At 43.4% G+C, this 26,485-nt stretch overlaps 3 protein-coding genes and 1 long non-coding RNA gene across 5 annotated transcripts in view; all 4 read right to left on the bottom strand.

Annotated features, from left to right (window-relative positions):
* LOC146681980 (NACHT, LRR and PYD domains-containing protein 12-like) overlaps positions 1-26,485 on the bottom strand; it is a 427,057-nt gene that overhangs the window by 50,595 nt on the left and 349,977 nt on the right. For both annotated transcript variants that reach the window (XM_085448432.1, XM_085448434.1), the window contains 2 exons: positions 23,635-23,832; positions 21,351-21,527 (listed from right to left, as the gene is read on the bottom strand). In XM_085448432.1, the coding sequence (XP_085304558.1) occupies positions 21,351-21,527; positions 23,635-23,832 (375 nt within the window). The remainder of the gene's footprint in view (positions 1-21,350; positions 21,528-23,634; positions 23,833-26,485) is intronic.
* On the bottom strand, positions 12-17,217 carry LOC146681997 (uncharacterized). The gene is made up of 9 exons (XM_085447395.1): positions 16,981-17,217; positions 15,942-16,058; positions 15,589-15,814; positions 15,124-15,224; positions 13,002-13,190; positions 12,860-12,934; positions 12,649-12,738; positions 9,266-9,328; positions 12-75 (listed from the first exon to the last, which is right to left on the bottom strand). The coding sequence occupies exons 1-9, from the start codon at positions 17,215-17,217 to the stop codon at positions 22-24; spliced, it is 1,152 nt and encodes a 383-aa protein (XP_085303521.1). The 3' UTR covers positions 12-21.
* On the bottom strand, positions 3,119-4,657 carry LOC146681998 (uncharacterized). The gene is made up of 2 exons (XR_014917975.1): positions 4,573-4,657; positions 3,119-3,685 (listed from the first exon to the last, which is right to left on the bottom strand). It is a non-coding gene; the product is annotated as an uncharacterized LOC146681998 (long non-coding RNA).
* The window catches only part of LOC146681994 (NLR family CARD domain-containing protein 3-like), a 73,909-nt gene continuing 66,048 nt past the window's right edge, over positions 18,625-26,485 (bottom strand). The window contains exons 5-6 of the mRNA XM_085448445.1: positions 19,769-19,945; positions 18,625-19,093 (exon numbers count right to left, since the gene is read on the bottom strand). Coding sequence (XP_085304571.1) covers positions 19,081-19,093; positions 19,769-19,945 — 190 coding nt within the window. The 3' untranslated portion in view covers positions 18,625-19,080. The remainder of the gene's footprint in view (positions 19,094-19,768; positions 19,946-26,485) is intronic.

Here is a 26,485-nt window from a genome sequence, read left to right as displayed (position 1 = left end):
GTAAACACTGTGTATTTTGCACTACACTCCACTAAACTTATCATATAAGTAAATAAAGTGTGGGTTAGGTCCCTCCTGTGGAAAGAGCCACACAAACCGATGGATCAGAAAAGACAAAGTCAGCTCCAGCATGCCTTTTCATATTATGTGCCTGCTTAGCTCCATTTCTTTACAGTAGATGGGAACTTTTGCAGTAAAGCAATGGCTTACAAACAGTGGACTGTGGACTAATGCAGACATCTGAAGCCTGACAGCAGCTGGTATATACACAGCTTTGGACAAACTGGCCCTTTAAACAGCCCAGAGGAAGAAGAGACCTCTGCGTTATCAGTGCAGCCTAAAGCACAATAATAATAATACTATTAATATGATTTTTAGAGCAATAATGCCCCCAAATAATGAAGTCATTAATTACACATTCGTCATGCTTCACAGGAGGTCAGGAGTGACCGATGAACGTGATGCTACATTAGTGTCTGTCCTATGAGTTCAGCAGGAGGAGGTGAACCCACAGCTGGGACCAGTTCTCTAGTGGGTCCAGTATCATACTTGTGTTCATCCTGGTCTGAACCTGGTCAGAAGAACTGACTTCACTTTTGAAAATTCAATACTTATAAAAGGTAACCCCAAACAGTCTACAACGGCTGTTTTCTGTCCACCGAAGCAAATTTGATTGACGAGGTTTTTGTACCTTCACTTCTCCAAAAAGCAAATAAAGAGATTAAACAAAGATTTACTGAACGACCGTCAGAATTCCCAGAGCTAACGTAGATCGCTTTATGCTCTTGAGTCAGGAGGGATAAGAAAAGTGACTGCAAACATTGTGGAACGATTCATAGCGTTTGATTGCTTGTGTGAATGTATTAAACAGGAAACCAGGAGCTGCAGAAACCCAGTAATGCTGAAGACGCATGCGTGTGAATTTATTACAGGTTTTTCTGAATGCTTAAACCCTAACTGTGATTCTTACAGCACAATTCCTAAAACTATTGATACTTATAGCAAAACCACTCACTGAGTGTGCAAAACTAAAAGCACAAACACTGCTTTGCACTCAGTTTGCCATTTTGTAACACACACTTTGCAAACCTGTAGCTACAATCCACTGCACAGCACTCTTTTTGCAGAACTGTAAACACAACTCACTGCTTTGCACTCAATTTCCAAATGATCAACGCACTCCTAGCAAAACTATACACATTTATGGCCATTATTTACACTATTTTGTCAACTGTCTGGCACACTGCCACATGTGAAAGCTTTTTTAGATAATTAGTTCACTTTGCAATCAGCCTAAGCACTATGATACAGGTAAGCTCTGTGTGTGGAGTACAATGGAGGGAGCAGGAAGAGTGAGAGGAGGCCGAGGAAGAGGACGTGGAGGTGAAGAAGTAGGATGAAGAGGACGACAAGGACAAGGAGGAGCAAGAGGAGGACGAGGAGGGGGGAGAGGACGGGTAAGAAGAGTAACGGTGTGTTCACACCGAACGCGATGGACGCGAATAGAGCGTCAGGTTTACATGTAAAGTCAATGGAAAGGCGCGATGACGCGCGATTGCGGGTACCGCGAAAATTCGGAAGCAGATTTGCGTCGCGAAAACGCCAAAACGCGTGAAACGCGCATCAGTGTAGCGCGTCTGGCGCGTTTGACTCGCGAATAAAACCACGCGTGTGAGTTTTTGTGTTGCATTTTGTGCATACGCGCGTTTCGCGTCTACCGCTCGAGTTGGAAAAATCTGAACTCCAGCGTCAAATCGCGCCGCGACAACCAATCAGGAGCCTGGTGACGTGGCTGTTACCTAGGTCAAAGGGGCAGATCCAGCCAAAGCCTTTCATACTTCAATGGAGGGGAAGGCTAATCAATGCGGTAGCAAACAACTCGGAGCTGTACAACACCAGCTGCTTTCAGTACCGAGACAGGAATAAAAAGGACCGAGCTTGGAGGAAGATATGTGAAGAGATCGGGCAACCTGGTAAGTTCATTCATTTCTCTTTTGAAAGTTTTCACTGACCCGGGGAAGCCGCACAAAAGCTAGCAAGCCACCGCTATTTTCCCACTGACGTACAAATACCGTTCTGCTTTTAGGCATGTTGTCATTTAGGAATATATTTTATTGTTTATTAATAAACAGCACACAGTGGTCCCGCTGTTCATCCGTCACTGCTTTGCTTTTTCGCTGATTTTTTATTGCACAGTACAGCATTGCATTCTGCAGCCTGATTGACAAATCTCCTGCGCTTGCCAAATTTATCACGTTTGGTTTTGATAACCATCGCGTCCAATAGAAAAAACAGCACAAAAACACCCATAACTATGAGCCTCATTCGGAAATAGACACCTGCACCGTGAGGGAAAAAGGCGCACGAAAGTGGCAGGCAGATGAAGACAAACCGCGGCATAATAATACTTTTACGTTTTGCAATCTACAAAGGTTTGCACTTTGAGAATCAATTGTGAGAACTGTGACCAGGGGCTAGTTATTCTGAGAACCCCTGCAATAAATGAGGGACCACTGTCTACTCTACGATTATTATATCCAACCTGTTAACATTTAATACTGTATTGATAGAACCAACTGATTCTGCAGCAGAGCATCCCCAGTCCCTGAGCTCCTGCTGCTGCACCCACAGATATGTACAGCAAGCACTGATACCTTTTTAGTCGGTGGGATTCCCTTGTGATCACCTTTACTAAATATCTACAACCAATCTGATTATATCCTGTTATTGTTTTTTTTTTTTTTCAATGTTGAAATTAAAATCTAGTAGCAGCCTTCTCATTTCTTTGTGTTTTGTGCTGTTTTACAGGCCCACAGAGGAGGACGGCTCCGAGGCAGATGAGGGACGGGTCCCAGGACGGTCCATCGGCGGTGGAGCTGGCCATCCTGGAGTCCCTGAAGAGGCCACACCAGTCTCCAATGGAGCATTTCCTCCTCAGCCTTGTTCCTGCTCTGGAGAGCAGCTGGGTCCTTTTTTATTCCTGTCTCTCTGTAAATTCTTATATTTTATATATTTATGTTTAATGTTTTTCTGTTTGAGACTTTTAATATTATTTCAAATAAATGTTTATAATGACTAATGTCTCAGTTCTACTACACAGCAAATGTTGGCACACAACTTGACACATGTAGAATTTATTTCATATTATACTAATGACAAAATATACTGATACAGTGGGATGCAGAAGTTTGGGCAACCTTGTTAATAGACATTATTTTCCTGTATAAATCGTTGGTTGTTACAATAAAAAATGTCAGTTAAATATCATACAGGAGACACACACAGTGATATTTGAGAAGTGAAAAGAAGTTTACTGGATTTACAGAAAGTGTGCAATAATTGTTTAAACAAAATCAAGCAGGTGCATCAATTTGGGCACCACAAAAAAGAAATGAAATGAATATTTAGTGTATATCAATGTGTGTGTCTCCTATATGATATATGGGGTGCCTTTGTCTGGATGTGCTTCCCATCCAGAGCTGCACAGCACAGAGGAAAGTTCCAGCGCTCCTGGAGTCCCTCTGTGATGGACCGCCAGTCTCCAGGTGAAGGCACAGCCATGAAGTCGTCCACTAGACAGTCCCAGATGGACGTCGCTGCCTGGGGGGTGATCTGGCTCACCGTGGACACACCGACTCTGAAACTGAACGCGATGGTCCTGAAGGAGTCCCCGGTGACAAGGAACCTGGACAGAATTGTTCAAAATCAGTATTATGTGTACTGCAGTTACAAAATACATTATTCAAATTCCAAAATACTTTTGTGATGTCAGATATAAATCACAAAACTTAAATCTTACATAAAACATTTTGTAATTATAAGGATAATTACAAAATGTATATTAGATAATATCTAAAACAGTTGTGTTTTGTTTTAACTTTAACATATCATAATTTGATTGGTAGCAACTTTCACAACTACAGTGAGCCAATCACTCACAATTCCTAAACATGTCAATCAGGTAGGAATGAAGTAAGACATTAATAGAAATAAAGAGTTGTATGTTGACATGTAGCCCTTTCCTTGCTTAAATCATTAATATTTTTGAAAAATTAATCTGTGATAAGACATAGCTTATCAAGATAGAACCATGTAACTAAAGATGAACCAAACTGTTCAGTTTTATCTAACTCTGTTTTAATAAAGGCTGTGACCCCTGCTATAGAGTCTGACAGCTGCAGGGATTATATACAAATATTCAACTATCCCAGAATCAAACCAGGTCTAAATAAAAAGGAGTGAGTATCACTACAAGGTTAACTCAGTGGTCCTAATGCTACAGTTTGATATCAGCAAACACCGAGCGCATACATTGATGTGACACCACAGCCATGCTATCATGCAAACACTGATAACAGCATAAATCGAATTAAATCGGGACTTGATGAGAGCTTCTGAGTATCACTAGAAATATTATAAAGAGTCGTCTCTGTACCACAGTTTGCTTTCAGTAAACACCGACAGCATTCACTGTTAGCATAGCACATCCATGTTAGCAGTGTATAACTGGATGGATTAGCATATTAGCACAGATATCAATAAAGGACTACCGTATTAAATAGTTTTACTAACCTCAGGCAGACGGACAGGCGCTCTGCAGGTGGGATTGAGCGTCTGTAGTTGGTGTCTAGGCGGGCGATGCTGGGACCAACGAGGGAAAACAGGTCCTCAAACTAGAGGTCTGCGCGGGAATGTTTTTTTAGTCCCGCTCCCGCAAGGTTTTGTACCGCACCCGACCGCTCCCGCTGTATATTCAGTCTTTGTTCACCCGCTGCCCGCTTAGAATAATTTTCTACCCGACCCGACCGTTCCCGCTAAATTTAGATCTGGTTTCCAAAATCTCACATTTAAATGGGGTACCACCAAAAAATAGAGATAACAGATAAAACTGCAGGTTGTGCAATGATTGTATTTATTTTTCTTAAACAAGATGCATTTATCTGTCAACATGCAACATTTATCTTTTAACATGGAAAACGTGTTGCAAAAATAAAATAAATAAAAACGAATACAGCATTGTGGCCTACTTGTTATTTTTATGTAAAATACAAACGTAACATTTTTCTGTCAACACAGTAGGGAAAGTGTCGCGAAAAAAAAAAAAAAGTCACTTAAAATTGTAAACAAAAGAACAAAATAGTTGGCCACTGCGAAATTAAATGGTTGTTTAAACTATCAGTTTAACGAAAAAATGTCCCAATGTCGAATTCAAGGTCTCTCCTACAAAAGAAAATATGCATATATAAATACAACAATAAACGACATCTCAAAATTATAAACTATTAATCAAATGAACGAAACTTACTTAAAAAATCCAAATTATTTTAAATTTCCATGCAGGAAAAGAATGTCACTGACTGATGAGGGTTTCAGTACTGAACATCTCTCCTCCAAAATCCGACCACAAAGGCTGAATGCTCTCTCGGAAGGTGCACTCGTTGCCGGGATGCAGAGGACAAATCTTGCAAGGTTGCTCAGGGCAGGGAACTGGGAACTGTTGGAATTCCACCACTGCAAAATGTTTTGTTGACTTGATAATTCAAGTTTCATGGTCCTGTACTCCTGAATCTGAACATCTAGTGATTTTGATCCACATGATTCTTCCTCTTCCTCCCAATCTGAAAATTTATGAAGAACAGTAGGCCTTTTGGCAGGTGTTGGTTCAACATCCTCATCATGTGCATGATCAAACTTTAAATCTTCGATCATCTCCTTGACTCCCTGTATCACATTCTGTCGCCCTCTTTCATCTAACATTCTCAGACCTCGCAGATTTGGTGTCAGAAAGGTTGCTATTTTATAAAGCATGTGAACAGAATGGGATGAAGTGCTGTCTGCTGACAGTAATTCTTTCAGCCGTGTTACACAGACGGTTGCAATTTCAGAGAGCAGAGGGTCTTTTGTGGCTGATGTACAGTGCTCAATTAATCGCACAGACCACGGAAGAACAAGTGAGGCACTGGGAGCTGTGTTATCAGTTTCCAAGTCGTCAGTTGCCTCTTTGAAGGGTTTTAGGAATGATACTAGTAACTTAAGAGTACTGATGCTAATGCGTCCGATCTTGTCATAATTATTGCTCTCAGTCAGCACAGATGCAATGTCTTCGTACTGTTCCAAGACAGAATTTAACATGTCAAAGTTAGAGTTCCATCGTGTCTCTATGGATTGTTTCAGTGACTTTTTAAGCTTGCCCTGCTGTCCTGAGTGTTTGAAATATGTAACCAACTTTTTAACATCAGTCAGAAGGCTAGCGATCTCTGGAGACTTTTCGATTATGGCAGTACCAAACGCACTGGAGAGAGTCACGTTTAGTATGTGCGCTGTGCAGTTTAGCCTCGTGTATTCTCGTAAGGCACTGATCATGTTGGCTCCACGATCTGTGACAAAAATAATCTTTTTGCCCATGTCTGTCGCATCAATGCCAAACACTCTGAGATTCTGCAGCAGGTGCCTTCGAATGTTTTCACCTGTCTTTGAGGTGCTTGGGTCAAAAGGGGCAGCAAAAAGCACTCTTGAATGTAGCTCAGATTGCTCATTAACGTAATGGATGGTTGCAGACAAAAAGGACGTTTTTCGATATGTTTCTGTCCATATGTCTGCTGTAACAGCGCATCCAAACTTCGATATTGTTGCAGTGATTTCCTCCACAACATGTTTACGTAGACTCTGAGCCCTCATTTCAACATTTCTTGACACCGTTGTGGGGTGTGGTAGTATCTCACAGACATCGAATTTTCCTATTCTTGCTGCTGTGTCGACCAAATGTTGGGCCAGCTGTGTGAAGCCTTTTCCAGAGATGGTATCATACGGTCGAATGTCTTGGCAAACAAACTGAACACATTTGTCTCTGGTTTCTTTTTTAAACTTCTCTGGCACCAGCAAAGATTTAGTAAATGCCAGTTTTGTTTGCCCCTTTGTGATGGGACATGAGTGCCGCCTTAAACCTGAGGTTCCAGTCTTGTGACTGCAAAAGGGTAAAACTTTGAGGCATTTATCGCATTGTACAAAGGGTAATTTTTTTCCATTTGCGTCTATGACGCATGAAAAAGACTCCCATACATCAGACTTGCCTGATGTGGGTTTCCTTAAAGTAAACTGACCGTTGTCTAATCCCAGCTGAACGTCCTTCAAGGAAATTGCATCTTCAGTTTGCTCTGCCATGTTGGTAAAGCGCGCTCTGATGCAGGTGATGCGCGCACAGAGTCACAGACTGTGCAAGTAAAATGCACGTGCAAAAAGCACTGATCCATGCGCTCAGTGCGTGTAACAGGCGTGAGCACTGGCTGTACCAGTGCTCAATTAGAATGAGGAAATCACAGATATGCTGTTCCGAAAAAATGTCGGGCACGCTATATTTTCAGGCCGCCCGCTCCCGTTCAAATTACACCAGAGTTACCGACCGCTACCGCATTTTATTTGGAAATTTATTCCCGCGCCGCAAGAAATCTGGTCAGGTCCCGCGGCTCCCGCGGGACAGCCGCGGGAATGCAGACCTCTACCTCAAACTGGCCGATGGTGATAGCGCTGGAATCGGCCGTCATCCAGGCGCAGCTCCTGGAGCAAGTGGTGAAGCTCACCAAACTGCTCATGCCTCTGGAGGACCTGATGGACCCAGGTACGGCGAGGACGTCTTTTACGCTGCTGCTCTGCTCTCCACAGTACATAGAGAAGGGAGACTCTCTCTTCAAGCGCTAGCTCGATAGCTGCCATCTTGCAAAGATACCGGTCTGGCACAACTCCCTCCCACATTCCTCCCACATTTCCGGTTCACGCGCGTCAAAATATGATATTTTGACGCGCGATGGATTTTTCTTGGACACGCGTTGAGACGCGAATGTACACGCGTCAAATTAGGGGCGTTTGGGGCGTTTTATTCGCGTCCATCGCGTTCGGTGTGAACACACCGTAAGAAATAGAATTGCTGATGACATCAGAGCTACAATAGTGGACCATGTCATCAACCGTGGAGTGACCCTGAGGGAAGCTGGCCAACGGTTTTTTTGGTTTTTCTCAAACTTAAGTAACTGAAACCTTTCATTGAACTACAGCAGAAACAGATTGGAAATGCCAAGTTATTCTAACACTAGTGGACTTGTTAAACAAAACATTTGTTTCACTTCTTTCTCAACATGCAGCACCATTAAGAACAGTGGACCAGCATAGTTGGTCTGCATGAGCACACTTACTGCAACAGTTGTACATGCTGAAACTAGTTGCTGGCAGCTGATGTGAAGCAATGTCTGGACACATCAAAAGTTTTCTTTTTCATTTTCTTCCTCCCTTGGATAACATACACATGGCAAATAAAAACATGTAACTAGGGTGACGTGAAGTGTGTATCATCAGGTTTAACTAAAATATAATGAGGCTGTCCATCTGTGAAGTAATTGTTCCTTCAAAAACCACTGTGACAACAGATTTTATTTCATTCATTTGATGGTTTTCTATTCTGTATACTGGAACTTTTTAATAGCCCCCCTGTCCACACATCCTTGACATGAGACTTTCTGCAGAGTTGCACATGATGAATGCACACAAAACTTAAAGTGTTGCTGTCATATTTTTTTGGATGTGGTTTGTTGTCATAATCAAGAACGTGTCTTATTTTTTTATTTGTTTTGTTGCTGATCGGCCATTGGACTGCTGAGCCTGCAGTGAACAGCCAGTCACTGACTCTTGATGCTAGAGCAAGGACAGCTGAGCTCTCTCTCTCTCTCTCTCTCTCTCTCTCTTTTTTTTAAATAAATAATACGTTCGAGCTGTTTATGTTTTTGACTTGTTATGGACTATGACTGGCAATGGGAGGGCTGGCGGACTCATATTATGGAGGTGGAGGGTAGACACATTTTGTGTGCAAGAGACCACATACTACAGTGGTGATTGACACAGACTTCAATGGACATTTAGGTGAAGGGAACAGAGGTTATGAGGTGTTGGGTAGGTGTGGTGTTTAGGAGAGAAATCTAGAAAGACAGATGTGGGGCAGATTTTCCAAGTGGAAATGGCCGTGGTGCACACATACTTCAAGAACAGGGAGGAACTTGTAGAAATATATGAAAGTGGAGGAAGCTGCACACAGGGCAACTAAATATTATGCAGAAGGTGAAATCAAAAAGACAGGAGACAAGGAGGTGTCAGGGAGAATGCAGCTATGCAGCATCAAATGGTAGTTTGAAGGATGAGTTTGGACATCAAGAAGAGGAAGTGAGTGAAGGCAGAGACATGCAGGAGTATAAACAGGCTCTGGGTAGTAGGGAAGACTTACCAGATGGCTGGGATAGTACAGCTTTATTGAGATAAACTGCCAAGAAGGGGTTTGACGTCTTCTCTGCACAGAAGTGATTTTGAAAGTATTTGAAGGAAGAGATTTACAAAGAAAAAGAAGTGTAGTTAGTGAAATGAAGAAAATAGACCAAGAAACTGGGAGGCTAGGCATGTAGCAGAAAGAGGTGACAAAGGAAAAGGCTCAGTGCCACGTATGTGAAGCTGGACCCCAAGGAAATGAGGGAATGAGACTTGCTAGGCAGAGAGTGAGTTTGAATGGATGTTCAAACCCAAAAAGAAAAAGATATATTCACATAACATAGATTGAAAGAAGCTGCAGGTGGCACAGCAGCTTTAATGTCTTCCAGACAGGAAGTTTTGGAAAGAAATATCATCATTTCCCAGATTTTACTATCTTAGTGTTCTGTAACAAAATCACTGTTGTGCGCATGGTGTTAGAGATGATGATGATTACAAAAAAACTTAATGTGCTAGTCGTGCTTTTCTTGAGGGATTTGTCCTTCCACCAGTTTCCATGTCATTGGAATCATTTGTATTCACTGATTCTGGCACTTATTTCATCAAACCAAACTCCAAGTAAATACTTTCGGCTTTTTGGTTTTGTCAAACGAACTAATGTAAAGAATGCCTGGCTGTGCACTACACCACGCAGTGGGAATTTGTCTTCTCCAGTTAAATTCAGGATTAACTTGCTTTATAACACAGACCTCAAAAGTAACCGTTATAACCCCAAACACAAGAAAATGTGATCTACAGCACAGTGAGAACTGGCAACGCTTATCTGGAGGGGTCAGAGTGAATGAACTGGACACCTGTAGAAGCAGGATTTGATTTCCACTGATTTCCTTTCTGATCTGATACCAAGTAAAATTCAGGGTGGTATCGACGATACTGATCTGATACCGATACTCTGAACAAAAACTTATTTTTTTTACTCTATCTTTTATTTTATCTCAAATTATAGCGTCGTAATGATCACAGGACATCAGATTACTTGTTCTTATCACTTAATGATGCAGAATTATCATATAGAAATAAAAAACCTGAAGTTGTGGCTATTTGTTGCCTGCCTGCAGCATTAAAGGACTCCGTGAGAGACGTCTGTCTCGCCCTGGCAGCACCTCTCCCTCTCCTCCTCTTCAGTTCGCCTCAACATACGCTCGTCATATTCTGTGATATGATTCACTCTGAGGTGTTTGACCAGGTCAGCGGTGTTACCACAACACCTCACATTCTTGCCACATGTATGACAAACCACGTCTCAGCTGTTCGTGGAGGTAAAATACGTCTGCACATGACTCTGTTTACGCTCAGCCATTGTTGTGAGTGTGCACGCCAAGGGGCCGGACACAATGACGGGTATCGGAGGAATCGATATTTCAGTATTGATCCGCACATCACTAGTTGAGATACGTTTTAAACTGGTCCAAAAAACAAATGCATATTTTCCCGAACCACTGTTCCTTGACTAAGGTGGATAACGTGATGAGGTCAAGGAAGGGTGTGACGGAGATTTGATTGAAAAACTTGCAATTGTCGTCCGTTAAAGTTTCACGTTGGCTTTTTCATCTTGAAAGCCCTCTCTGCTCGTGTCCAACCCGTGTGAACAATCATAGATGTGAGAAATGTAAACAAACCGTCCGCAGAACGCTGATCAGGTTATTTTAAGCGCAAGAAAACAAAAACGTTGCGCTCACCGTCGGCGTCACGGACGAGGCCTGGGGGTCCGGGCCCGTCCACAAAGGTCATTGTAACACAAATCATACGATTGCTAATGAAAATGCTATAAAGCTACATCGCAGATAAGTCTCTGGAGTAACAATCAAGGCCATGTTAGTTATTTGATGAATAGTATCTGTGCCACTCATGGCGCATGACTGAGGAGGACGTTGACCTCTGCAAGTCAGGAAAGTCTGCTACTCATTGTATAAATATGAGATTTTTCTCAAAAACCAGCCAGCCATCATCTCGGGAGGCTGACTCCAAAGTACCATCTCACTTCAAACTTGCAAAACAAGTCGAGTCGATGCGAGCGCACTGCTTGTTTCTAGTTAGTCTTTAAGGATGACAGCATTAGTCTGCTCCTTTGTATGAAATAAAGTGAGTCGAGTCCATGTGGTCTGGCACCCACCCACATTTCTCTGCTAGTGATCCATGAGGACTCCACCTTGTTGCCAGTTCTCTTGTGTGGAAGCTTCAGGAAATGACAGCTTCACTCTGACGTGTGTGAGCTGTGTGAGGTCTGTGGTTAGAAGTTTACAGTGTTTGCTCTTTGTGTCGTCTGTAATATGCTCTATGGCTTTAAAAAAATGGCCACATGTTTCTGTAGCTGAATTTGTCCATCTCTGACCTTCTGAGACTGTATTTTCAAACAGGGACGTTCTGACTTTTCTTCACCTTGTACTTCATTCTGCAAATGTTTTATACTCTATTAGAGTTATTACATTATTCTGTTGTGCTATAAAATCAACCCCCATATAAGATCGTACTTAAGAAATACATTTAAAAAACCTTCCTGTGCAAATAACCCAAGTTATCTAGAAGAAATAAAAACTGCACCGCAAACCAAACTCAGGTGTTCGACCTGTTGAGCTCGGGAAACTAACTGGTGTTTCATTTTAGTGAGTGCTTTGTTAGATTCCTTCATTTGAACCAAATGAAGTTGATTAAAGTTGATGCATTGATGTGTTTGAAGTGTTTTGTTAGTTGCGATGGATCTCCTGCTGTCTTTTTTCCTCATTATTAAAAGAGGATTTCTTTGAATTTCAAACATCCATTTCCTGTTTATCTGGTCCCGGGTCACAGGTGCAGCAGTCTAAGCAGAGAATCCCAGACCTCCCTAAACAACCACTTCCTCCAGCATATCCAGGACAATACTGAGGCATTCCCAGGCCTGCTGAGAGATATAACCTCTCTAGTGTGTCCTGGGTCTGCCCTGGAGACTCCTCCTCATGGGACAGGCCCCAAACACCTCACCCAGGATATTTTTAATGAAAACATCACAAATAAGTCGTCAGGTCTGATGGTCACATTTGTGAGATTCAACCACCATAAAGCAGAGATCACACAGGACACACTGTGTAACCCTCAGCTCAGGTGTGTTCAGGACATTTGCTTGGAAGAAGCCGTCTGTGGATAAATCCTGCTCTCCACCTCAGCTGTCAGGTTTATCCAGAGAACGGCCGTCCTGACTTCCAGCAGCCCCACAGTCCTCGTTTCTAATAAACTGGCATCACTGAAACGAACCGTCTGCCTCGCTGTTCAATAATCTGCTCTTTGCCAATTTCCCAGCAGAAGCTTCCACTCATATCAGCATTTTTCTGTGATTCTCACATGAACTAAACATAAAAAGCTGAAGCCAACCTCAGAGTTCCCCGTAGTGAGGAAGAGTTTCCTCTGAGCCACAGCTGAGTTTGATGCGTCCACAAAGGAAGACTGACGGGAGGACAGACTCTGGGAGAAAGGCAGATATTAAAAGATATGAATACAAAGTACGCTGCAACAAACAGGACAGCAGATTATGAAGAGCGGTTAGACCTTCATGTGTCAGTCATTGAAATGTGATCAAAGTTACCTGTTTGACATCCTGATAGAAGAAAATCAGCTTCTTGGATCCGTTTGCAGCAAAGAATTCATGGATCAGACTGAACTGGAAGAATCAGACATTAATGACTCAAAGGTTCAACTCTGAGGAAGGATCACGTCTCTGAACTTACTCTGTCATCAGAGACGATGGCGTCTTCCACCGCCGCCTCCTCCAGGCTGCCGGCGTCGGCCAGCCTGCTCATCAGGTATTTATGTCGGGCATCCAGAGCTGCCCGCCGTTCCTCCTTCACGGCTCTCGCCTGTTTGGCTACTTCTCTCCTCGCCTCATTGGACAGCAGCATCGTCCTTTTACCAGACACCTGGAGAAACATCAGCTCAGTCTACAGACGCAGAGACCAGTGAGAGCTTGGCCCAAACATCTGCAGGTTTCTGAGGACCACGTTTGACCCTGACTGGAGGCATCGATTCTGAGTGTCACTGCCTGAGCTACTGTCCCCCCTCCACTGAGACGTTCTCCTGTGATGTGTCATGGGGGGAAGTGTTCCTCACGGTTGGACTCGTGAGAAGTTCAGTCAGTTTATTCAAACTTTAAAAAGACGCATTTTCAGTCTCTGGATTTCAGCAGAAACAAATGTGAACACAGCACTTTTTGATTGAGTATAAAAGGATGAAAGAGTCAGTGATTAGTAACATTGTTGCTGACTGATGCTGTTGTAGAGCTGTCTTTGGATCCTCACCTTCCTGGAAGCCTTCCCTGGATTGCTCATATATCATTAACTTGTTTGTGTTCAGTAGAATCAGGTGTTGTGGATGCAGGTCGTAGCTGTGTGAGGCCTGTACAGTCAGCGCTGTGTGAGCGCTGTGTAACGTTAGCTTAGACTTCTTTCTGTTGTTATCATCCTTCAGGTTAATGTTGTTGTCATTATGCATCACAGGAAGTGTGGGTGGCTGTTAGCCTCACAGCTCATGGAGAGTTGCTGCTGCTCTGCCTCCTTTTTGATGTTTCTGCTCTTTGTGGCTTTGTGTTACTTTGTGTCGTGTCTGAAACAAAGTGAGTCCATGTTACTAACTGTAGTCGGCTCTCTGTCTCGTGCACAGCTGACTGTTGTCTGAATGAAAGTGTTTTTGTACTTTGTGTAATCTGTTGGGTCTTTGAGCCCTTTTTAAACAGCATATGAGCCATATGTATGTGGGTATATGAAAGGTTGTTTGTAATACATCAAACTGTTGCTTATTCTAGAGCTGCTGCTGTGCCTGATTGGTCTACTCGCTCTAAACTGAAGGTTGACTTGATTCTTTTGGTTTTTTACATTTTGTCAATAAACCAACTTCTTTATGATTTGAACGGCGTCTCTGACGTGTCACAGGCCTGTCAGCTTTCTTGGTGATTGGTATAGTTTTGAGCTTCATGCTCTGGCTGTTGTTGGGTTTTCCTCTTTCATATTAAAGCTTTTGTCCTACATTTGGCTCTAAAGTCTAATTCTAATCCCAGCACTGTGTCTGGGTGTGTGATGCTTGTTTTCCTGCTCTTTCTCATGAAACAGTCACAACATTCTCAGTCCAACTTTCACTCTTTGCTGCGTTTGCTGCAGCTGCAGTGAACATGGTGCCGTTTGCCTTTAAGAAAGTTGTGCACAAAGGCTTTTTCTCTAGCAGACAGCTGTGTGGCTAAAAGTCAGATCATTTTTTACCACCTCAGTCACACTGGACTGAAACAAGAGTGAAACTAGGAAGAATCAGAGTTTGTCCAGTGACTGCACTGATTTTCTTCATATTCACAAACTGATTCTAAGTAGTTGCATCAGCTAATCACCCGGACACTGAGCGTCCAACACGCTCCCTGAAGGGAAACGATTACATCCTCCAAACAATCACAATCTGTCTCTGAACGACTGGAATTATTCTCTGATTTGTGAATAACTGGAGTTTATCAATGCAGACACGTTGCCAACATGATGAAGTCAGTCTGAGTCGCATCTCTTTGGCTAACTTAACTCAAGTGGTTGCCGACTATTCTGGTTCTATTCCCATATAACAGCAGGGCTGCTGAGCACCTCTGTCACTCTGCACTTATGTTCCCAGTTCTCTTTTGTGGAGGAATTTTCCAGGAATTCCTGGGACCAGCTTTCCATGAGAGACCCGATCAGGAGCGACTGTCCTGGACACTCCCAGCATCACAGGGACTCACAAACCCGTCCACCACAGTGAGAAGACTGATGGTCACAGGCCCACATGTAGCTTTAGATCACACGTGTGCACTTCCTGTGGTCACTGCTGTAACTCTAGACTCACCGAGGGGCCAGTGGTTGGTGAGGCAGCAGCAGCTGAAGTCATGTGACTAATGGCTCTCAGCTTCTGTCCTCCTATTCGCCGGTGTCCTTCACCTGTCACACCTGGTCAAGAAAGAGTGAGAATGTTCAGAGCTTTAATGGAAAAGAATATTATTACATATAAAAGGCCTCTAACAAGTATTGTAGTGTTAATCAGGATGAAGTCCATCATGAAGACTTCAGAGTGCTTCAGACAGTCGGTGTTTCATCCACAGAGCCTCCAGTCTGCATATCAAAGGATCCTGAGGAATGACAGTGAAGCCCGAGTTCCCCTCATTACATTCATGTGTGTGACTGTGAGGAAAAGGTGATTGTATGAACGTGTGTGAGCGAGTGAATGAGGCTTGTATCAGAGTGGAGATAATGTCAGCGGCACAAGCTGGACGCTGCAGGTGTCACATGTGAATCTGTGCATCAGTGTCTGCACCTTTGTGGAGGTGAAGCTCAGGAGGTTTGGATTTGTTCAAAGCTCTGTCTGCTCCATCTTTCTTTCCCTCAGGCCTCTCCAGATCAGGAAGGAGGTCCTGTTCTCCTTCTCCCTCCTGGATTTCTGGATCCAGGGAAGGATCAAAGTCTCTCAGCCCAGCATCAGAGCTTCTGGCTGGGGGAGGACTGGAAGTTTCAGCTGGAGGCTGAGAGCCTGGATCTGCCATCTGAGTCACAATTCAAATATTCTCAGTAATCTCAAAAAGCAACAGAAAGGTGCCATTTTCATGAGCAGTGGGTTATCCAGCAGTTTGATTCATGTCAGCAGCATTTAGTTTGTAACTGCTGACTCACCTCTGGCTGTGTCCTGCTCTCAGGGTCACAGTGGACACTGTACCTTTGACCGAAGCTGCAAAGACAGTCAGCAGGGGTCTGGATGCATTCAGCACCACGTCCTTGTTGGGCAGACACCTTCAGTGACAGGACAGTTTATTATGCTGGTAACGTTAATAAGTCTGATCACCTGTAGAGCTCATTTAAACACATCAGCTGTAGAACATCATGTGTCATGGCGTGTCCAAATTCACAGGCTGCATCCTCCTGAGGACCCGGCCTTCAAGGTCTACGTGGGCCGGGTCCTCCAAAGGTCGGGTAGGCGGGAAGTGAGCGGCTGTGACGGTCTGGCTTTCAGATCCGCGTCACCGCTGTCTGGGTGGAGTTTAATAAACTCAGCCGTCTGCTCCTTGCTGTCTAAAATCTAACAGGACACTGGAGTAAACTCTCGACCGTCTCACACTTCTGTTTAATCACTTTTCTGTTTGACGTTTATTCAGCTGTGTGAAAACTGTAACTTCAGCCAGACCAAACAAACAACACTGAAAAAAGCCAAACGATAACATTTTTACGTGATCTAAGTGACTTATATATCATGTTTAAACCTGAACAGCCAAAGGCCGTGGGGGTCCAAAAACTATGTGCCGGGAGTCCGCTGTTCTCGCCGGCTCTAATGACCCTCGACCTCCCGGTTAGCTATCCAGATGGTGGGTAACAGACGTCTCCAAAAACGTCAGAGCACTTTTGCAAATATGTGATATCTTGACAAACCGAGCAGATATTTGAAGTTTACACTCCTACATTCTCAAACAGGAGCCCCAGCAGAGATGGATGGCTGGCGCGGCTCTCCGGAGCCCCCAGTCAGAGCAGATGCAGGGCCAGCAGGTGTGGAGACCCCTGGCTGAGGCAGCTGAAGCTGTGGGTGGCTGTCAGCCAGCTCAGGATGCCTTTTGGGCTGCAGCAGCATAAAATCCTCAGCAGGCTGGGTAAGCTTGCGTGAGCTCTCTGTGGAGGCTGTTGCAGCTGAGATGGCTCACCCGAGCGGTGCAAACTTAGTTACCTTCAAGGCTCCAGAGTCAGCTGAGGTCAGCAGCTCAGCCTCTGGGGAGGTTACAATCCCTGGAACAGCCAGGTCTCTACAACCAGAAACAGTCTTTGCATGTGCAGCTTCAGAACCAGACTTGAAGTTCCAGTTAGTGTCCGATGTCCCAGAAACACTCAGGTGCTCACTGAGCAATCTCTTGAGGCCAACACTCAGAAAATCAAACAGTCTTTGGCTGAGCCTTTGTGGGAACATTTATCGTCTGTGCTGGAAAGGTGGAAACATCTGGGAGATGCAGCCTTAACACACTGGGCTTCACAAGTCCTTGGAGGCAGCTCACTAAACTCAGGGATGCAGACAAAATCAGCACTTGCAGGAACACAATGTGCCCTCTCACAATGAGCTTGGAAGCATAAACTGAGTTTTCCTCACTGACTGTTTTAGACAGGATTGTGGGAGCAACACAAAAAGCAGCTTCAGCTGGAAACACACAGTTTAGTGTCATTGCTGCTCGCTTTAAGTCACAATAAACAGGAAACTCATTGTGTCTCATGTCAGAATCACTCATATACAGGAAAGGAAGAGGCGGAGCTTATTTCCTGCAGGGAGAGGTTAGCAGTCTGTGTCTTTCTCATTTCTGACTCCTAAAGAGCTGAAAAACACAGGCTGTTATTGGCTGGCTGACACTGGGATTAATGTCCTTGAAGCCAGCAGTCTTTAATGTCCAGGTTCAGAACGGGCAGGTGAAAAACAGTCCTTTATGTCCTCTGATGTTCAATAAACTGCCCTGATTACTGAGGGAGCAGAGAAAGTGTCTCCATCACTCACCACAGCTGGATGCTCTGAAATCCTGGAATCCAGCTGTGGAGAGGAGCGCCGGCGGCGTGGACGCAGTTTAGTAATCAGGGAACGGGAGGCAGGAGGGAAACACAGCTGGGACCAATTACACACACGAGACAGGAAACAGTAACACAGGACTGTCAAAGTAAAACAGGAAATATAACACAGAGTCCAAAGTAAGGAGACGTGGGACACAGTGAAGACACAGAAACAGAAACCAGAACTATAATCACAAAACAAACTCAGAAACATAAAGAGTGAATCAGCTGATTCAGTGTTTGTGACAAAAACATGGATCCTGGTTAATAACTTTTATTTGTTTGTTTCTGTATTATTTTGTGTATCGTTCTTATGAGCTGTTGTTTTGTCAGTGAAATATTTTTTCATTGTTTTAAGCTTTTTGTTGACTTTGAAGTGCTTAAGTTGATATTTTTGAACATTTAATTTGTTCGATTATTGTCGAGTCGATAAAACTGTCAAACGCACAGCTGCTTCCAGCATGGCCGGAGGAGAGGTGGCCGAGCAGACGCACAACACACACAGCTCACAGGTTTGCATTTCTAGATATTGCAGATGTTGCAGAATTTGAGAGTAAAGAACTCAGAGATCCAGCGCTGTCTCCTGCCCCTTATTTATACACCACAACACAACGACAGGCGTAACTCACACAAACGGGTAACATGAGGCTCAGATGCTTTGGACATGTTCACATATACTGGACACAGAATGATGAAGATGGAGCTGCAGGAAGGAGGAAAAGAGGAAAAACACAGAAAAGATTCACAGATGTGGTGAAAAAGGACACGACAGCTTCTGTTTGTTAGTTTGGTTTTTCTTTATTTGGTAAAGATTCAGAAATAAAGAGAAGATCACATGTTTGAATATTATATTAACGTTCTGTAATTACAACAAGTTGTAAAATCTTTCCAGAGTGAGACAGAGACTGTGCAGAGACTGTAGAAGGACAGAGCAGCAGCAGAGCAGTCCAGATACACTGATGATCCTCTGTCAGATCCAGAGGGACACACAGGGCTGATGCTGGACTCTACATTGTGTCTGACAGTGGAGCTGTTCTCAGAGCAGTTCACTCTGCAGCACTGACAGTCATCTGCACTTCATTCCTCTGTCAGTCACTGCTGGATGAAGCTCTCCTCTCCACCTCCCAGTAACATGGCCCAGTCAGAGCGTCTCTACACACAAGCTGCTGCTGCTTCAACCTCTCTGGATCATCAGGACACAGCTGCTCCTCTCTCAGCACACACACCGTCCTGTTTACCATCATAACCTCCACCTGCAGAGAGAAGGAGGAAGAGCAGAGGAGATAAACGAGTGTTTCCAGAGACTCTTCATCAGCTGTCAGTCAGTGATGCAGCACATCCAGTATAAAGAGCAGCAGGGACGTCAGTGCTGGGACTGTACTAGGACTCATTGTTGCTTCACTTTTTCTAATCTTTGGATTTTTATTGAAGTTGCTGAAAATGTTTTTCCCTCCTAGTTTGAGTTTGGACTTTCATTCATTAGAAGAACCTTGGTGTGTCCACTCTGAGCTCTGTAGGAACCCCAACAACAAGCCCAACAATCCAGATGGACGGTTCCAGCTGTTAACTGGAGGAATTCCATCCAAACATCTGCTCTCACTAAATTCTTCCTCACCTACAGACTGTGTTCTTCACTGCTTTAAACTTGGAAATCAATGCAGTCATTGGTCTGCGTGCTGCTTTGTTCAGAGAGCTGATTGGCTGTTGACAGTGTTTGATCAGAGCGTGTCAGCCGTTACTATGGTGACCATAAAGGTGAGAAACAGGAAGTGTTTGTGTCCAATCCTGAAGCCTGTCACCGTTCTCCTCTCACAGCTTCACTGAGAAGCTGCAGCTTTACAGGAAACACTGGATCTTTGTTTCATACTGACTGTGTTTAGTACAATACTGCTGACAGCACCACCCACTCACTCCATCACTCTACTGACCTCAGAGTCTCCAGTCTGTAGTCTGGACTCTGCTGAAGATCAGACAGCTGCTTCACATCTGGATCCTGCAGGTTGTAGTTGGAGCTCAGGTACAGCTCTCTCAGATGGGAGGGGTTGGACTTCAGTGCTGCTGCCAGATAATCACAGCTGATCTCTGACAAACCACAGTTCATCAATCTGTATAAAGAATGAAAGATGTAAGTTTATTAGACAAAGAGCTTGAAATCATTCAGTGTTTCATCATCTGTTCAGAGCTGAAGAAGGTTCAGAATGTAGAAGTTTAGAAAATGGAAACTCCAAACAGCTGAAGCCAACAGGAAGCAGCTTCAAACAGGAAACTGTGCAGAGTTTCAGACTATATGTCCTGATGCAGCCAGTTGGATTTTGGAGATTTGAATCTCTGTTCTGTGACTAAGTCCTTGAATCATTTCTTCCAGTTGGTCCAACAAGACAGACTAAGTATTGGACATGTGTTGTGGCTCCATCAGGGGAGCTTCTAAATGTGATGTGATGGCCCCTCTGGGTCTGTCAGGTCACAGCACTGAAGAGAGCTCAAACTGGGCACACAGCTGTTCCAGTCTGGACCAAAGACTCTATACTGGGACTGAGGGACTGCTTTGACTGCACCCACTGGGACTTTTGAAAGGCTCATGTTCTCACTTAGATCATCGATTTCTACTGACATTTCTTTCTGGGAAAAATGGGGATTACTTTGCAAACAGGAAGTATTTTCCCCAATAAGCAGCCCTGGATTAGTAAATCACTCCAACATGTTCTCAGGCAGAAGAAGCTGTCTTGTTATGAGGGAGAGAAGAAAAAGATTGAGGCACAGAAACCTGTTGAAAGAGAGATAAAGCAGCTAAAATCAGGTGTAAAAGTAAAGCAGAGGATGAGCTGAATAAAGGACACTCAAGGCTGGCTTGGAAAGGAATGAAGTCCATGGTGGGGATGCAGAACAAGGAGCAAAGATGAATGTGATGCTGAATCAGCAGAAGACTTGGACTCATTTGATTCCAGCTTTGATATCATTGATTTCAATGAAGAGCTTTGTGATTGTAGCAAAGGGCTGGTAGCTCTGAGAGTCCCACTGATGAGGTGTTTGTGTGGAAATCTCTTAGTGGGACCAAAGAGAGAAAAAGCCCTGGTCCTGATGCTGTGGGAGGGAAATGATTGAAGTGTGCTGTGAGGAACTGACTGGGAGATTTTCACACATTTTCCAGTCCTCCTTGGAACAACAGGAAGTTCCCAGCATATGGAAACAAAGGTTAAGTGTCCTATGGCACTCAGTGATGATGGTGCTGTGGCCCCACCACCTCCACCTCTTTGTAAAGGAACTAACTGTTCCTTCCCTGAGTTTCATAGTGAATTTTCCAGTGGAGGATTTTTCTTCTTCTTTGAAGGTTTGAAATGTGAACATTGTTCTGCTGCAGTCAATGGACTAAACCAGAGAAGAAGAAAACAGACTTTACCATGAAGATCCTCAGTGTGGATCAGTATAATATCAGCCTGATGTCTGCAGTTTAGTGTCAGCACAACTTTCACATCATATTCATCTCAGCACAACTAAAACATGCTGACTGACCCCAGAGTTTCAAGTTTACATCCTGGACTCTCCAGGAAACCACACAGATGCTTCACTCCTGGATCCTTCAGGTTGTTGTTGTAGCTCAGGTACAGCTCTCTCAGATGGGAGGGGTTGGACTTCAGTGCTGCTGCCAGATAATCACAGCTGATCTCTGACAAACCACAGTTCCTCAATCTGTATAAAGAATGAAAGATGTAAGTTTATTAGACAAAGTGCTTGAAATCATTCAGTGTTTCATCATCTGTTCAGAGCTGAAGAAGCTTCAGAATGTAGAAGTTTAGAAAATGGAAACTCCAAACAGCTGAAGCCAACAGGAAGCAGCTTCAAACAAACACAACAAGAGAAAAAACTCTGAATGTTTCACATTAAAGTCGTACATTTCTCATAAAAACAGGACAAAGACTTGAAAAAGTCGTGTTTTTCCTTCCAGGAACCACATGGCTTCACTTTTAAAGGTGAAGTGTGACAGAAATGGACATATTTGAAGTCCAACACCTTTTTCCAGTCACATTATTAAAGCAGACAAACTACAAGCTCATTTTCATTCCAACAAGTCATCTTCTGACCTGGACTAACAACACTGGTCTCTATGTGCAGCTGGCTGTGAGACCAGTGCTCAGGGAGCGTCTACAAAGTGCAACACTGAAAGAACATCACACACTCATTTGCTTCCAGCACTTTCACACAAACATCTACTGTCATTATTGTCACCAAACTCTGTGGATCCTTTATTGCAAATTCAAATGGGATCAAATGGTCAGACAAAAGAGGGTTATGAGGAAATATGATGAAATGTTGTGTATTAGCAGCAAGTTATTGAATCTTTTTCCTCAGAAACCAAACAAAATGATTGACAAACATGTTTTTACAAACTCAGTGTTGGACTTGGATCAGCAGGATAAGCTGATGTTTAAAGGCATTTGAGTCTCGCTGTATGAGAGTCCAGTTCTTACTCAATATTTATGGATGATGTTCTTTCAGTGTTGCACTTTGTAGACGCTCCCTGAGCCTCACAGCCAGCTGCACATGGACCAGCTGACATTACCCAGCATTAGAGGCGGCTGTAAAAAATTCATGTTCCCATTTAAATTGTTTTAATTTGAATAAAACGATGTTGATTCATTCAATCCTGAATCGATGTTTAATATAAATGTATTTTGCCAGAATCTCAGGTTAAAGCTCACAAACTATTTCAACAAGCAGCAAACAGCTAAAACAGTAAATGAGAGCAGCTAAACACACAAAGATGGAAACACAGAGCGTGGATCGTTCACTCCACGGCACGTACACGGACACGCCGTCGGGGCTGAAAGTGGACAGCTCACAGATCCTGAAGCTGCAGGTTTCATCTGTCTCCAACCAAAACTGAGTGAAGCAGCAGCAAAAGAAGATCCAAACTCTGCTTCACGTTTGATCAATATGCTCATGAATTCTCTCTGACTTTGGCTGTTCCTGCCTGCACAGCTCTCTCTCTCTCAGTGTACTCCAAGAACAGCTTCAAACATCTGTTTCTGCATCATTCACTGTTTATTAGCCACCAGTCTGCTGTTGTGTTCAGTGCTGTCGGCCTCTGACAGTAAAGCCTCATTTCTGCTGTTCCATGGAAACTTTTTAAAATGATGACAGATTACAAACTCTCAGCTGTGTCTGTAATCAAACCTCTGTAACTTTGCTTCACTTCAGCAGCATCAGCTCATGTTCACATGTTGCTTCATGGTTTGCTTCAGTTTTTGATCGACTGCAGAATATTTTGAAGGTTATCTGCTATAAAAAGCCAGAAGAGGAAAATCTGCTTCATGTGTTTCTGTTTGATCCTCAGTGACTTTGACACAAAGGCCTCTGCTGTGATGATCACACCTCTGATCAAGTCTCACAGTGTCACAACTGATAAATGATCAGAGTTAGAATATTTCTGACTGTCTGCTGTGTGCCGTGACCTTTGACCTGCTAAAGACAGTCAGCTGTGGATTATTCATTGTTGTGTCTGATACTTAGAACTGTGAGGAAGAAGCTACACAGTTAATCAGGGTCCCCTCTCTCTGAATCAGGAAAGGTGGGCAGGCCGCGTGTGGGCCGCGGGCCATACGTTGAGTATCACTGTTTGAAATGTGAACATTGTTCTGCTGCAGTCAATGGACTAAACCAGAGAAGAAGAAAACAGACTTTACCATGAAGATCCTCAGTGTGGATCAGTATAATATCAGCCTGATGTCTGCAGTTTAGTGTCAGCACAACTTTCACATCATATTCATCTCAGCACAACTAAAACATGCTGACTGACCCCAGAGTTTCAAGTTTACATCCTGGACTCTCCAGGAAACCACACAGATGCTTCACTCCTGAATCCTGCAGGTTGTTGTTCTTAGTTGAAGAAGAGGAGTCATTACTCAGGTCCAGCTCTCTCAGATGGGAGGGGTTGGACTTCAGTGCTGCTGCCAGATAATCACAGCTGATCTCTGACAAACCACAGCCCTTCAATCTGTATAAAGAATGAAAGATGTAAGTTTATTAGACAAAGTGCTTGAAATCATTCAGTGTTTCATCATCTGTTCAGAGCTGAAGAAGGTTCAGAATGTAGAAGTTTAGAAAATGGAAACTCCAAACAGCTGAAGCCAACAGGAAGCAGCTTCAAACAAACACAACAAGAGAAAAAACTCTGAATGTTTCACATTAAAGTCGTACATTTCTCATAAAAACAGGACAAAGACTTGAAAAAGTCGTGTTTTTCCTTCCAGGAACCACATGGCTTCACTTTTAAAGGTGAAGTGTGACAGAAATGGACATATTGAAATCAATGATATCAAAGCTGGAATCAAATGAGTCCAAGTCTTCTGCTGATTCAGCATCACATTCATCTTTGCTCCTTGTTCTGCATCCCCACCATAAATATAAAGAGGCAAAACTCACATTTTCCAAAATCCTCTTTAAGCTTCGACAATAAAGGAAGATAGTTTTATACAAGTCTTTGTGGTTTTGTGTCTCTTTAATGGATTGAAGAAGCTCCAGTTTTAGAGCAGTAGGATCCACATCACGCGCGTCTGTTGAGTCTGCTCTTCAGCGGCCGTAGAGCTGGACGCTGCCCTTTGGCCATCATCGATACTCTCGCCCGAGATCGCACCGGGGCTAAAATATTCACCTGCTCAGCTGTTTTTGATCAGTTTGAGCCTGTGTGGTTTGATCAGGTGGAGGAACGATGTGATGCTATAAAGACATCATCTTGTCCAAATGAAGTTGTTCCAACACGTGTTTAAAAAGATTTTAAAGGTTGTCGGTTCCGACATCTTAGCGATTTTTAACAGCAGTCTTAGTTCAGGTGTTGTACAGCCTGTTTGAAACATGCTGTTGTACAGCCTGTACTAAAAACCTGATCTGGATCCTCTGTCCGCTCAAACTTCAGGCCTATTTCAAAGCTTCCCTTCCTGTCGAAGATTTTGTAAAAGATTATATTTGTTCAGCTGCAATCTGTTGTAAAGGTTTCAGTCTGGTTTTAAAGCTCTTCACAGCACTGAAACTGCACTTTGGAAAGTTCTTAATGATCTTTTATCAGCCACTGATCAGGAGACTCAGCTGTGCTTTTGGATCTGACTGCTGCCTTGACCACAGCATCTTGACCTCACCATTGGAGCATGGCGGCATCAAGGGCGCTCTATTAGACTGGTTCAGCTCTTTTATTAAATCGCATTATTACATTTGGGGCTTATATTTGACGGCAATGTGACCTTTGAAAAACAGCTGAGCTCAGTTGTACAGCGGTCTTTCTTCAAACTGAGGCTTTTATCTAAGGTGAGATCATTTCTATCTTTTAAAAACCTTGAACGGGCGATCCACGTTTTCATGACGTCCCAGCTGGATTATTGTAACTCCTTATATGTTGGAGTTAGTGGGACCTGCCTGGCAAGACTGCAGCTGGTCCAGAAAGCTGCAGCTCGTCTTCTGACACAAGCTCAAAGACATTTATCGTCCCAACAACCACATATACGCTGGTCCCTCGCTGTAACACAGTTCACCTTTGGCGGCCTCGCTGTTTCGCTGATCTTTTTTGTGCAATTTTGCATGCTTTTGTTTTTTACAGCGCATTGTGTTCTGCGTCCTGATTGGCTGTAGACCATTGTCAGTCAATCTCGTGCCGTGTCTCCTGTACAGTACAGAATGTGTTCAAATTTACAGCAGTGTGACTCTGCAGTGCTGCACTGTATGTTTGTACGTTTTGTCCCCAACCAACAACAATGATGACGAGACGTTTTGCACCTGTGGTAGCAGCCAAAGGCAGAGGAAGATGCTGACCATCATAGTTTCAACAAGGAGGCAAAAAGGTTGTAACTGTCCACAACAAGAACATCGTAAGGATGGAGTCAGCTTTGGCTTTGTGGCTCAGTGACCGCAGGAAAAAGAACATCGTGCTGGACACCAACATTATCTGCAGAAAAACTCAAAAGCTTTATGAAACTTTACCTGACAGCGAGGAGCCCAGGCCATGGACGAGTGCTCCTCACACAGAAGCTCATTTAATGCCAGCAAAAGGCTGATTTGACACGTTTCAGAAACACTTTGCTTTCACTCTTTAATAATGAACTTATTTTTCTATGAAGGTTTGAACTTTGTTTAAACAAGAGAGAAAAGTGTGAAAATGTTCATGCCTGTCTGAGAAAAGTGTAGAAAGTGTGCAGTGAGGGTTTAACTGCCTTAAAACTTCTATAATACTTGTAAAACATAAAGCTGCTACTTCATTCTGAGACTTATTTTTAGAACGTAACTCGATAAACGAGCGACCGCAGTAATGTATTGTGTTTATTTTGAAAACTCTCAACAGGATCTTCAGATTTATTTTGAAAGCTTTATCTGGAAAACACAAACACATAAGCAGGAAACAAAGAGCGTGATATGAAACGATAGACGTTTTCATATGGTCATCATATATACATCGTTCTATCGAACAGCCCCAGCTCCTGCTGTCAGTCTCTGTAAATCTGCTCTTAAAACACATTTGTATTCACTGGCTTTTAATACAGCATGAGAGTTATTTGATATTTGATGTGTGATATTAATATTAGGAGTTATTTTAATAGTTATTTTGGATTCTTGTACAGCACTGTGGTCAACGCTGCTGCTGTAATTAATGTGCTATAAACACA

The sequence above is a fragment of the Copadichromis virginalis genome, linkage group LG23 (assembly GCF_057382275.1).
Source record: "Copadichromis virginalis isolate Kocher_CV1m ecotype Utaka linkage group LG23, C_Virginalis_male_GT1.1, whole genome shotgun sequence".
Classification (NCBI taxonomy): domain Eukaryota; kingdom Metazoa; phylum Chordata; class Actinopteri; order Cichliformes; family Cichlidae; genus Copadichromis; species Copadichromis virginalis.
This window is presented reverse-complemented; position numbering and strand designations above follow the sequence as displayed.

Excerpts from the sequence above, each read along its gene's own strand:
- LOC146681997 (XM_085447395.1), bottom strand. The coding sequence starts at position 17,217 with ATGTTCCCACAAAGGCTCAGCCAAAGACTGTTTGATTTTCTGAGTGTT. Across the intron at positions 15,225-15,588 it reads TGAGCTTCACCTCCACAAAG|GTGTGACAGGTGAAGGACAC; the intron begins GTGCAGACACTG and ends TTTCTTGACCAG. Across the intron at positions 13,191-15,123 it reads CACCAACCACTGGCCCCTCG|GTGTCTGGTAAAAGGACGAT; the intron begins GTGAGTCTAGAG and ends ATGTTTCTCCAG.